This window comes from Neovison vison, chromosome 1, assembly GCF_020171115.1.
Source record: "Neovison vison isolate M4711 chromosome 1, ASM_NN_V1, whole genome shotgun sequence".
NCBI classification, from domain to species: domain Eukaryota; kingdom Metazoa; phylum Chordata; class Mammalia; order Carnivora; family Mustelidae; genus Neogale; species Neogale vison.
Window position 1 is genome coordinate 211,966,678 of NC_058091.1, and position 12,934 is coordinate 211,979,611.

A 12,934-nucleotide genomic window follows, 5' to 3' on the forward strand; every position below is an offset into this window, starting at 1 on the left:
GCAAATGAAGAGGTTTCCAGATAGAGGGGGAAATATACCAGGTGCAAGCACACCTAGTTCAGAAGCCAGCACAGAATGAGCAGTTTCTAATAAGCAGTGTTATGAACGGACAATAGCAAGGCACAAGAAGGGATCAAGAATGACTAGAGGGGCATCTGGGTTGCTCAATTAGATTAAGCTTCTGACTTTGGTTCAGGTCATGATCTGGGACAGAGCCCCATGGGGGCTCTGCTTCTCCCTCTACCACTCCACCTGCTTGTGTGTGCTCGGTAAGTGCATGCTCTCTTTCTCTCTCCCAAATAAAAATCTTTAAAAAAGAAAGAAAAAAAAAAGACTAGAAAAAAATTGGGGGGGTGCCTGGCTGGCTCAGTTGGTGGAGCATGAGACCTCATCTCGGGTTGGAAGATGGAGTCCTACACTGGGAGGAGAGATTAATTAAAAAAATAAAAACAATCTTAAAGAAATATCTGTATATAGAACAGCCATTTCCTCAAGAATTAAACAATGAAGGAGTAGTTGGTTTCATTAAGTTTGATTCTGCAAAAGCCATGGCTAGAGATATAAATTTAGGTGGCTTGCCATATAGATGACATTTACAGCCATCAGAGTGAATGAGGTTATCTAAGGAAGTCATGAGAAAAAGGGTCATGATTGAACCCTAAGGAATACTGACTGTAAAGCTGGGTCAACAGCCCACAGAAATAAAGCCAGAGGAAGTGGGTACACCAGGCAAGTGTGGAATCACAAAAGGAGCAAGAGTCAAAGGAGGAGAAATTGAACCTGTTCAACACTGCTTAGGGGTCAAGCAGGATGACAACCAGCACCAAGATATAACAGCAATAAGATCACTGAACTTAGCAACAACTTAGTTCTAAAGTATAAGCAAATTTTCTTTGCCTATTAACACCCATGACGTCTTCAGATCTCAGTTCAATTACTAGTTCATGGAAGTCTTCCCAGACTTCCTGTTACAATCTCTTCAGTGCAACACATACCACTTTCCTGCATAGCGCTTATAAGATTTTGTGAATTTTAACTATTAACTGTTTGCCCCTTTTAAAGTTCTATGAGGACAAAGACATTTTTTGAGTGTGTGGTTTGGTTTTTTTTTTTTTTTTGATATTTATTTATTTATTTATTTATTTATTTGCTTCTCACTAGCATACTGACTGGCATGAAATATGCAATCTAAAATATTTCCTAAATGAGTAATTAAAATTCACTCTGCACCTGTTTTTAATGAGAGGTGAGAGATGTAGACATGTGTATAAATAAATATTCTTTTGAGGGATCTGAATAGAGAAAAAAGGGTGGTGGTAGGAGAGGACAAACCTTAATGGGTTTTAAATTTTATATTTTATTTCAATGGGAGATCATAGAACAGTCTGAGAAGTGGTAAGAAGTATTTAGCAAAAGGAAAACAGAAAGATGCCAGGGGAAAATAGGGCGAATTATAGTAGAAAGGTCCTTAAGAAGAACATGGGAAGGAACTGGAGTACTGGTGTAGGGAATTTGCTCTTGGAAAATGTAGGGAAAGTTCTTCCGTGGGCATAAAGAAAGTCAAGTTTTGGATCTGGTAGGATGAGGGGAATTTCTTTTTGATAATCTCCATTTTCCCCTGTGAAGAAAAGCGTCCAGATAAGAAAATGTAGGACAGGAGAATGGAGGAAAGAAGACACAAAATAGCTGTTTCTACATAGTAGGATAAGAAACCATTTAGAAAAACTCATTAAGTATTTTTTTAAAAAAGTAACCAGAGTTACTGTGGTCATGGTGAAACGGGCACAAACTCATACACTGCTGGGAGAACTATAAATTGATGAAAAACTTCTCATAAAGAGTATGATACCATACTTTTTAAAGGCATTTTCTTATATACATATCTTTTTTTTTAAGATTTTATTTTTTTTATTATTATTTTTTAAAGATTTTATTTATTTATTTGTTAGAGAGAGAGGGAGAGAGAGAACGTGAGCACAGGCAGATAGAATAGTAGGCAGAGGCAGAGGGAAAAGCAGGCTCCCCACCGAGCAAGGAGCCCGATGTGGGACTCAATCCCAGGACGCTGGGATCACCAGCTGCTTAACCAACTGAGCCACCCAGGTGTCCCTATACATATCTTCTTCCCTTAAGAAAATACCTTCAAAGAATAATAACCAAGGATGTTCACTACAATGCTGCTCAAAATAGAAGAAAAAAACTTATCACAAATATCTAGTAATAGAGCATGACAATACTTATATAATTCTGTGCAAAAATAATGCTTATGAAGTTTCTAACAAAGGACAATAACTTTTATAAGATTAAGTAAAGACACATCAAATCCTAGACATAATTTCAACTATATAATGTCCAGAAAAAAGGAGAAAATATATAGAATATATTACTGAGGTCATCTTTTGTTAGATTGTGAGTGATTATTTTTCTTCCTGTTTGAAATCTGTACTTTCCAAATCTTCTTTAGTGTGTGTGTGTGTGTGTGTGTGTGTATACATACCTACTGCTTTTATAATCATGAACCAAAAAAATCCTTTATCTCTTCATTTCACAAACCATACCAACCAGACAAGATGAGGACACATTACCCCAGAGGCTTCCTGTTTCTAGTCAAGCAAACAATGAACTCCTGTTTCCATATAGGAGGAACAGCAAGAGGCAAAATTATGAGACTTACTTTTTTTTCCAGTGTGTGTGGGAGGGAGGGGAAATGGAGATATGATCAAAACCAAAATGTCTTCCTTAACAGCTGGAAAACAGAATTATGTTGAGCTCCATTTCTGGGACCATAAAAATAGTGCCAAGTAAGGACAATTAAATCAGTAGGAGAAGTTTAGATGCTTGATACCAGATTCTGATACCAGATTCAGATACCAAGACTGGAATTTCTTAATTCTCAGAAGACAATTACTGTATCTCCAGTCACATACTGCAGGCGTTAAACTTACATGATGCTACTGGATATGGTTGCTTTTTTCTCCCTTTTAGACTTTACCATGGCTAATATCTGTAATCATTCAATTATGTAACTTGAATAAAGATCCCATTGTACTGAGTACTTCAGGGGATGTAACGTAAGACACACATTCTCCACCTAAGAAATTTACGATCTAATTGGAGGGTGGGGTAAGCAAAGATAAAAGTGCTGCAGAAATGTCTTCAAATTAGGAGAACTGGCTGTGCTACTATTAAGTGTGAGAGCTTTGACACAATCATTTAACATTCAATTATTCACTCAAAATGATGATGTATTATAGTATTTTCTCACCATCACTATTGTACTAGGCAGCAGGCACAGAAAGATACTCAGTCTAATGGAAGACACAGACACTAAAATAAAGAATTACAATAGAGTAGAAAAATCTATCAAGATAGAGGATGCCTAGGATACTCGGGTAAGCACCAGACATAGAGGTTGCAGTACTGAGTCTGGAAAGAAAATTTCTAATGGGAATGATGAGTAACTAAATTCTTAAGGAATTTAAACTGGTGACCCCACCAGTTTAGTGTCTGCCTTTGGCTCAGGTCATTATCTCAGGGATCTGGTATGAGCTTGTGTTGGGTTCTCTGCTCAGTGGGGAGTCTCTTTTCCCTCAGGTGGTCCCTGTCAACCCCTCTCCACCATGCGTGAGCCTCTCTCTCTCTCCCTCAAATAAAACTTTCAGGGGAAAAAAACAGAGAAAGAACAAGTAGAATTCTATCCAGGTATTAAAAATGGTGAAGGGTGTGGTGTCTCTGTGTAAAAAGAATAAAGGTATTTTAAGGCCCTTAAGGTAAATGAAACATTTGGCAAGAAGAGAACTCATTTAGCTGTTCAGATCAGGATTTACTTTACTGAGGCTGAAAACTGCAGAGGATCTAAAGGAGGGGTATGATTTTGACAGATACATGGTATATGGGGAAAGAGAACCACCCAAAAGGTCTGCTGGAGACAAGAATTAACCTGAGCAAAAGGCTAGCCTAGAGGCAGTTACGTTCAGTGTCTTAGAAGACAGAATAGTCCAGCATGGCTGGAGTTTAGGTAAAACAGATAAAGGCACTGTGAGATAAGACTAGAAAAGGAGGCTGTGGTCACTATTAGGAGGATTTAAAACATCAGGCTGAAATTATACTTAGTTTGAGAGGCACCAGGAAGCCACTGTGGGACTCTTAGCAGTAAGTGGCATATTTAGACTTCAGCTCAGATAGAAGGACTCAGAAGACTCGATTGTATCTAACAAAACCATCATAGTTTGTGCTTTGTTGTGATTACCTCTGATTTTTAAACACTCAAAAAGTATAAGATTAATATTCACAAATGTGGACCAAAGATTTAGAAAATTTAACACTGCAGCCAAATTTTAAACTCTTAGCACGTTATGAGAACATCTTTTCAATGACATGATTAAACTTTATACCCTTTCAAGGACTTGGTATATTGTACCCAAAACCATAAGCTAGGTTTCTAGGGGTTTTTTCCCCCAATTTGAAATTTTAAAGATATATGTAAATTCTTGTCCATCAGTTTCCAAGTTCACCTTATGCCTTGTGATGCTAGAGTTGGAGCTTGTGAACCACGTTTAGCCTTTGCCAACAGAAAGGTCTGGGGGAGGGAGAAGAGATTTGCTTCTTTCTATGTGTATCACTGGACTTTCTTGTTTGCTGTTCCTATGAGCATCACCAGAGACTCACTTCATCCCAGCATCTGCAGTTCCTTCCTGAAGCAGTTCACAGAATCCAGTTTGCAGTTTGTCAGCCTTAGCAGAACTAGCCTCACTTGCTGCCCACCCTCTCGGCAAGAGGAACCAACACTGGGCTGCTCTATTCCCAGTAATCTGAGTCTCTCCTTCCAGCTGAGACATACCAGCCCTGATTACCTATGCTGCCTTCCCCAGACTTCAGCTCCACACACAGTCCACCCTCCACACTAATATTAATAACTGCCATCTCTTGCCTGTGTGCCACCAATCCCAGGGGTGGTGGCTGTTTTTACAATTGTTAGCTCTGATATCTTAGTTGCCTTTTTAACCATCTGGTTAACAACTTTATGCCAAGTTAACAATTCTTTGTATTAAATTCCCCCCAGTTGAAATAACTGGTTTACTTTTCCGATCAAACTCCTATAGACACAACTATGGAACAGAAATCCAATAAACAGAACAAGCAATGTTCAAAATTAAAAAATCTTAACTCAGATCATTAAACAAATCCTTTTCATTTGGAAGCCTAAACACTATACAGAAGTAAGAAACTTACATTATGGCTTATTCAAAAGAGAAAACTTTTAAAAATCTGCTGGTAATTATTTGAAGATAACTTGTCCTTTGTTGGATTATTTTTACCTTCACTGTACATGTATATTCAAATATACGCAACACAAACATGTTATGCATGTTTTCTAAGTGCTGTTTAAATGGTTTCTAAAACTCAGTAGTTAACACTGCAGCCACCTTTTAAAAAAATGTTATTATAGTTTACTGTACCTAAGACATTAAGTCAGGATACTAAGTTCTTTTCCTATCTCGGCAAGTCTGAAAATGTACAGCACTGGTCAGCTGGATCATGAGCTTAAAAACAATGACATCTCTGTTTTCAATTTCAGGGCTAGAAGGAAAACAGTGCCTGCTTTTGAAATGGAAAAAAGTATTTGTCAGTTTAGGTGGCTATAGTGAGACTAATTTATAAATACAAATTTCTTGGCATCAATTACTTATTATGAAGTACATCACTTCCTTGGATACTGGGTTTTATATAAGAAACCTTAAGTGTTACTTCTGTCTACTGCTGGGTTAGCGGGTGAAGAAGAGAAAAATAAAACAAAACCAAACCTCCAATTCTCATGTGAAAGAGATACCAAGATAAATCTGTATATATACTGACGTTGTAGTACCTTTAATACAAATTTTCTGGGCCCAGGAGTCACCTAAAGGTGACTAAGATTAACAAAATGAGATGATCATATTTGGAAGTATTTAGTCATGCATTTTTCTGGATTCAAAGTAAATCAATATTCTCAAGAAGCGTGATCTGATAATTGTTTTTTATTTTTTTTAAAAGATTTTATTTATTTATTTGACAGAGAGAGATCACAAGTAGGCAGAGAGGCAGGCAGAGAGAGAGAGGAGGAAGCAGGCTCCCTGCTGAGCAGAGAGCTCGATGCAGGACTCGATCCCAGGACCCTGAGATCATGACCTGAGCCGAAGGCAGCAGCTTAACCCACTGAGCCACCCAGGCGCCCTGATAATTGTTTTTTAAAGATGAGAGAAATCTGGGGCACCCTGGTGGCTCAGTGGGTTGGGCATCTGACTCTTAATATCAGCTCTGGTCATGAAATCAAGCCCAGTGTCAGGCTCCATACTCAGCAGGGAGTCTGCTTGAAATTCTCTCCTTTTGCCAGTCCCCACCACTCTCCTGCATGTTCTCACTCTAAAAATAAATAAATGTTAAAAAAAAAAAAAAAAAGGCGGCGAGAGAAATCTAAAAGGCAAGGAAACCAAAGAAAAAATAGCTCAGGTAAGAGGTAAGTGATGGCACTATACAGTTCACAGTTGATATGTGATAGTATATAGTGATCCAACAGTGTAAAAACCACCCTGCACAAAGTGGGCAGAGTGGAGACCGAAAACCAGCCCATCTTTTGCCAAGCTATGTATTCTGCTGCATCTGCCCAGATGAAAACCCTCTTCTAATTTGTCCACTGGAACAGGGGCTAGGGAGTGTGTATCTTTCTATCTCACACAATGATACTTACAGATTTGCTTGGTCCTGGGGAACAGGAAGGGTGGAAGAGCACATTTAAGATGCAATGGGACGATAATTGGCAAAATGAGGTGCCTGGCTACGAAGGGGAGAAAAGAGCTGAGGTTGCCTTCTAGATCCTTGCTTATTTCTTTCAGCAAGTATAAAAAGTCAGCCAATGCGTTTGAAGTGCTTTTAGCTACGCAAAGACAAATCAGTAGGCCAACTCAGTAACTAACCCTGACTCGTTAATATGCTGGATTTAAAAATCTAGACAGAGGGGGCACCTGGCTGGCTCAGTGGGTTAAAGCCTCTGCCTTTGGCTTGGGTCATGATTCCAGGATCCTGGGATAGAGCCCCACATCAGGCTCTCTGCTCAGCAGGGAGCCTGCTTCCCTTCCTCTATCTCTGCCTGCCTCTCTGCCTACTTGTGCTTTCTGTCAAATAAATAAATAAATAACATCTTTAAAAAAATCTAGATAGAGGTATGCTCGTTCGGTGCGGACCTAGTACCTCTTTTGTGAAGGGGAAGCTGAGGATACTCTGGTGCTCGCCATGGCCGACAAAAAGCCCAAGGAAGGAGTCAAGACTGAGAACAACGATCATATTAATTTGAAAGTGGCAGGATGGGATGGTTCTGTGGTGCAGTTTAAGATTAAGAGGCACACATCACTTAGTAAACTAATGAAAGCCTACTGTGAACGACAGGGTTTGTCAATGAGGAAGATCAGATTCCAATTTGATGGGCAGCCAATTAATGAAACAGACACACCTGCACAGGCGGAAATGGAGAATGAAGATACAATTCATGTGTTCCAGCAGCAGACAGGTGTCGTCTACTAAAAAGGGAACCTGCTACTTTACTCCAGAACTCTGTTCCTCCAGACCAAGAAGACATTCTCAACTAGAAAGCCGCAATTTGGTTCCACATCCTGACTACTACAGTATAGTTTTCTCTATTCTTTCATTTTCCCCTTCCCCATTCCTTTATTGTACATAAAGTAACTGTGTATGTGCACAAGCATACTGCATTTTTTTTTAACTAAATGGCCAGTGGTATGTTTTGATCGACAACAAATGGAGATGGGATAGGGGAAAATACTACTTCTGTGAAAATACACCCTCTCTCCATTAGTGGCATTCTCAGTCAGCTCTTAACCTTTATATTCCAATAAGTTATTTTGCTCTGTTTAACAAAAAAATGAACAACATAAAAATCCTTGCATACCTTGTTCAATTGGAGAATTTTAATGTTTTTCATTTATCATTGTAAAACCAAGGACAATTTTATAACTTTTTTGTATGTAGTGTTACATGTACAGCAATCTGTATTTAAGTAGAGATAAATTACTCAAAAAGAAATGAATCCTAGATAGTTTTCCCTTCAAGTCAAGCATCTTGTTGTTTAAATAAACTTGTTTAAAAAATAATAATAATCTACATAGAATCATCTAGTTTGAATCTCACCCTGTGGATGCCAAAACTGAGTCCCAGAGAGACTGTAACTTTGGAGTTCAGTGTGTTCCACCCATGAGTGGTTTCAAGTTCTTCTGAACTTGGGGTTCTTAAACTTAAGTATCATAATCACCTGGGAAGGTTGTTTCAATGAAGACTGCAGAGCCCCTCCCCCTAGTTTCAGTAGATATCTGAGGTATGGACCAGGAATCTGTATTGGTAACAAGGTCCCAGATGATACTGAGGCTACCAGTATCATGAGGTTACTTTTTTTTTTTTTTTAAAGAATTTATTTATTTGACAGAGAGAGAGATCACAAGTAGGCAGAAGAGGCAGGCAGAGAGAGAGGGAACCAGGCTTCCCGCCGACCAGAGAGCCCGACATGGCACTCGATCCTAGGACCCCAAGATCATGGCCCAAGCTGAAGGCAGAGGCTTAAACCACTGAGCCACCCAGGTACCCCTGGGGGTTACATTTTTGAGTGCCAATATATTAGACACAGAGTCTGGTAACTCTGTCAAGGGGTGTGGGTCTTAGAACAACCTTTAGGCCAAAAATTCTGGGTAGGGAGAAATTGCTTAATGCTTATAGATGAGACAGAGGATTAGTGAAAAATCTTTATTAATTACCATTTACAGGGATGCCTGGTTGGCTCGTTGGCTAAGTATCTGTCTGTGGCTCAGGTGGTGATTCTAGGGTTGAGCCCCACATCAGACTTCCTGCTCAACAGGAAGTCTGCTTCTCCCTCTCCCCCTCTCTCTGCTCATGCTCCCTCAAATACATAAATAAAATTTAAAAAATCAGATACCTGTATGAGGCATTAAAACTAGGAGACAGAGCAATATTACTTTCTGCCTTGAGACAAAGCTGGATCTGAACAATGAGTAAAGCTGTATGGTTGAAAGATCAAAGGCTTTCCATAAGTAATAAAGGATGCTTTTAAGAATACCAAATTTAAAAAGTTTTTAATTACCATTTATATAAATATAATTAAGACTAAAGTATATCTAATATAAAATACAAAAATATATAGTAACTCTATTATAATAAAATGCTAATATATAAATATTTAAGAAAATATCAAGGTATATTAAATATGTATCTTATACATGTTATATAATACAAATATAAATTTACATTCAGGGTACCAAGTTAACTTATTTTCTTTTTTTCTATCATGTTTTAGTATCTAGTTTAAAAGCACTGGAAATTAAGTTCTTTCTAAAGAATCCAGAATACAGGTCAAACTCCACAGGATGCGACAGTGTTCTAGCCCTGGACCACCTTTCCTCTCATTTCCTACAAATCCTTAAACGGGAGATATACCAACAATTTACACCATGTGGTTTAATTACAACAGCAAGCTTTGCAGTCAAACAGATATGTGTTTTAATCCCAGCCATGCTATACTGGCATCAACAATGGTGCCAGGTAGGAGCGAAGATTTTATAATTTATTCAATATTTTGACGAAAAGCATAAGCACATGCCTATTCACAGTACCATTCCGGATTTTATCTGTATCTGGGGTACTGTCTATTCCAATCTCCAGTGCAGACATATGTACCCACTTTCTATTGAATTGGTATTGATTTCCCTATTTTGCCATCTATCCTTAGGCAGTGTTGATCACTCCAGTTTGTGTGCCTCTACATCAACTTTTACATAATACTTTTTAAAAAATCACCTTAAGTTATAATTTACATACAGCAGAATATTCCTGACATAAGTGTAAATTTTGATGAATTCTGACAAGTTTACATATCTATGTAAAAACCACTACAACCAAAATTTAGAGTGTATCCATCACCCAAAGGATTCTGTTACACCTGTTCCCTCTCAGTCTCCATTGGCCAACCCGAGGCAAGGAGTGCTAAGCTTTGTCAATATAGATCAAAACCATCAACTCCAAAATTTCACATTAATGGATTCATATAGTTTACACTGTGTCTGCTGCCTTTTGTTCAGCATACTTTTAGTAAACTATTAATAAAAGTTTAATTTACATAAAAATTAATCCATTTAAAGTCAATTTTTTATGAGTTTTAATAGCTATATACACCTAAGCAACAACCACTACAATCAAGACATAAAACATTTCTATCACCTCCAAGAAGATTCCTCCTGCCATCCATCCCTTCACACATATATATATGCTTTTGTACTTGGTTTCTTTGACTTAGCAAGATTTCAGATTTATCCATGTTGTTGTGACTATCAAAGGTAAATTCCTTTGCATAGCTGACTATTCTGTAACATGGAAATACCCCATTTTGCCTATCCATTCACCCGCTGATAGTTATCTGGGCTATTCCAGTTAGGCGCTACTGTGAAGAAAAGTGGCATGAGTATTCCTGTACCTGTCGTACGAGCAGATGTTTTCATTTCTCTTTTATAACTAGGATTTGAATAGCTGAGTACTGAAGTATGTATATATCTAACTCCTCAAGTAACAGCCAAACTATTTACCAAAATGGGTTACACCACTACAAAATATGCTAGGAATATTTGAGAATTATAGTTACTCTATAACCTCAACAACCCTTGAAAATGCCACAGCTTTATTTTTTAAGATTTTATTTATTCATTTGACGAACAGAGAGACTAGGTGGGGGTGGGGAGAAGCAGATTCCTCACTAAGCAGAGAACCTGATGTGGGGCGGGATCCCAAGACCACAGGATCACACCCTGAGCCAAAGGCAGATGCATAAGCAACTGAGCCACCCAGGCATCCTAGTGCCAGAATTTTAAATGATACTCACTCTAATGGGTGTGTATCTTATTATGGTTTTTTTTTTTTTAAAGATTTTTTATTTATTTATTTGATAGACAGAGATCACAAGTAGGCAGAAGGCAGGCAGAGAGAGAGGGGGAGAAGCAGGGGGTCCCCGCTGAGCAGAGAGCCCGATGTGGGGCTCGATCCCAGGATCCTGAGATCATGACCTGAGCCGAAGGCAGAGGCTTAAACCACTGAGCCACCCAGGCACCCCACCTCTTATTACGGTTTTAATCTGAATTTCCGTGATGACAATTTTAAGCTTCTCTGTATGTGCTCATTAGCCATTTCTTTAAGGTCTTTTAAGAATTTAGCCAATTTTTAAATTTTTTGGTTGTCATTGAGCTGTATAATTTCTTTTTCAGATGTATTACAAGTATTTTCTCCCATTCTGTGAGCTTGCCTTCTTTTTCTTAACGATCTTTCCAAAAGTAAGTGTTTAACTTTGGTGAAGTCCAATTTATCAAAAATTTTTTTTAAGTTTATGGTTCATGGGAACGTCTGCGTAGCTCAGTTGGTTAAGTGGATGCCTTCGGCTCAGGTCATGCTCAGCCAGGAGCCTGCTTCCCTCTCTCTCTCTGCCTGCTGCTCCCCCTGCTTGTGCTCTCTCTCTCTGCGTGTCAAATAAATAAATAAAATCTTCTAAAAAAATTTAAGAAAAAATAAAGTTCATGGCTCAACTTTTCTGCATCCTAAAAAGTCTTTACCTTTTCTTTCCCAAAACTGTCAAAATTTCTACATTTTCTTACATTAAATTTTTTTTTTTTTTTTTAAAGAGAGAAGTAGGGGAGTGTGGCAGGGAGAGGAAGAGAGGTAAAGATCTTAAACAGGCTCTACATCTAGCACTGAGCCAACACAGGGCTTGACCTCATGACCTTGAGATCATGACCTGAGTCAAAATAAAGAGTTGACACTTACTGAGCCACCCCGGCACCCCTCTTATACACATTTTAGAACATGAGAGTCTGTTTAGTTCTAAAATGGATTTGAAGTTAATTTTTCCATATGGTATAAGAACTGAGATCAATTTTTTTAAATGTGGGTATGCAGTTGTTCTGGTACCATTTCGTGGAAAGATTATTCCTTCCCCCACTTAACTGCTCTGTCACCTTCGTGAAAAACTTACTATATAACCATGTATCTGTTTCTGGATTTGAAAACTTTCCAGAAGTTTTCAAGTCAGGTAATAAGCCCTCCAATTTTATCTTTTTCAAAATTGTTAAAGCCATACTCTGCCTTTCCATAAAAATTTGTAATTCGTTTGTCAGTTTCTGGGGGTACAAACTTACTAGAATTTTAATTTGAATCTAGATCAACTGAAAACTGACATCTAAACATTACTGAGTCTTCCAAACTATTAACATGATCTTCCCATTTGTTAAGGTACACTTAATGTCCCTCAGCAAAGCTCTACAATTTTTAATAGATAGAACTTTCATATATTTTGTAAAATACATTCCTGAAGAGTTCATGTCCAGAGATGCTTATAATGGTATTTTAAAGTTTGTGTAATTTTCATTTCTAAAGACTTTTATTTGACAGAGATCACAAGTAAGCAGAGAGGCAGGCAGAGAGAGAGGATGAAGCAGGCTCCCTGCCGAGCAGAGAGCCCAATGCGGGGCTCGATCCCAGGACCCTGGGATCCTGACCTGAGCAGAAGGTAGAGGCTTTAACCCACTGAGCCACCCAGGCACCCCTGTAATTTTCACTTCTAAAAGATTAGAAAATGCAATTGAATTTTTAACATTAACCTTGTAACTAAATTTACATATTATTTCAACAGGTTTTTTTTGTTAAAGATCCCTTAGGAGAGGGACAGCTGGGTGGCTCCCCATGCTTGTGTTCTCTCTCTCTTTCCCTGTCAAACAGAGAAATGGAATCTTTTTTTTTTTTTTTTTGAAGATTTTATTTATTTATTTGAGACAGAACAAGAAAGAGAGCACAAGCATGAGGCGGGGTGGTGGGCAGGGGTAGAGGGAGAGGGAGAAGC

The 12,934-nt window shown here is 38.4% G+C and overlaps 2 protein-coding genes across 3 annotated transcripts in view; one reads left to right on the plus strand and one right to left on the minus strand.

Annotated features, from left to right (window-relative positions):
- The window catches only part of JMY (junction mediating and regulatory protein, p53 cofactor), a 116,888-nt gene that overhangs the window by 62,134 nt on the left and 41,820 nt on the right, over positions 1-12,934 (minus strand). The window lies entirely within an intron of this gene.
- Positions 7,270-7,557, plus strand: LOC122918254 (small ubiquitin-related modifier 2-like). Its single transcript, XM_044266489.1, has 2 exons — positions 7,270-7,423; positions 7,481-7,557. The coding sequence occupies exons 1-2, from the start codon at positions 7,270-7,272 to the stop codon at positions 7,555-7,557; spliced, it is 231 nt and encodes a 76-aa protein (XP_044122424.1).

Bases quoted from the DNA above. Each gene is read 5' to 3' on its own strand.
- LOC122918254 (XM_044266489.1), top strand. From the start codon at position 7,270: ATGGCCGACAAAAAGCCCAAGGAAGGAGTCAAGACTGAGAACAACGAT. The intron at 7,424-7,480 runs GTTTGTCAATGA...TTAATGAAACAG, and splicing joins AGCCTACTGTGAACGACAGG to ACACACCTGCACAGGCGGAA.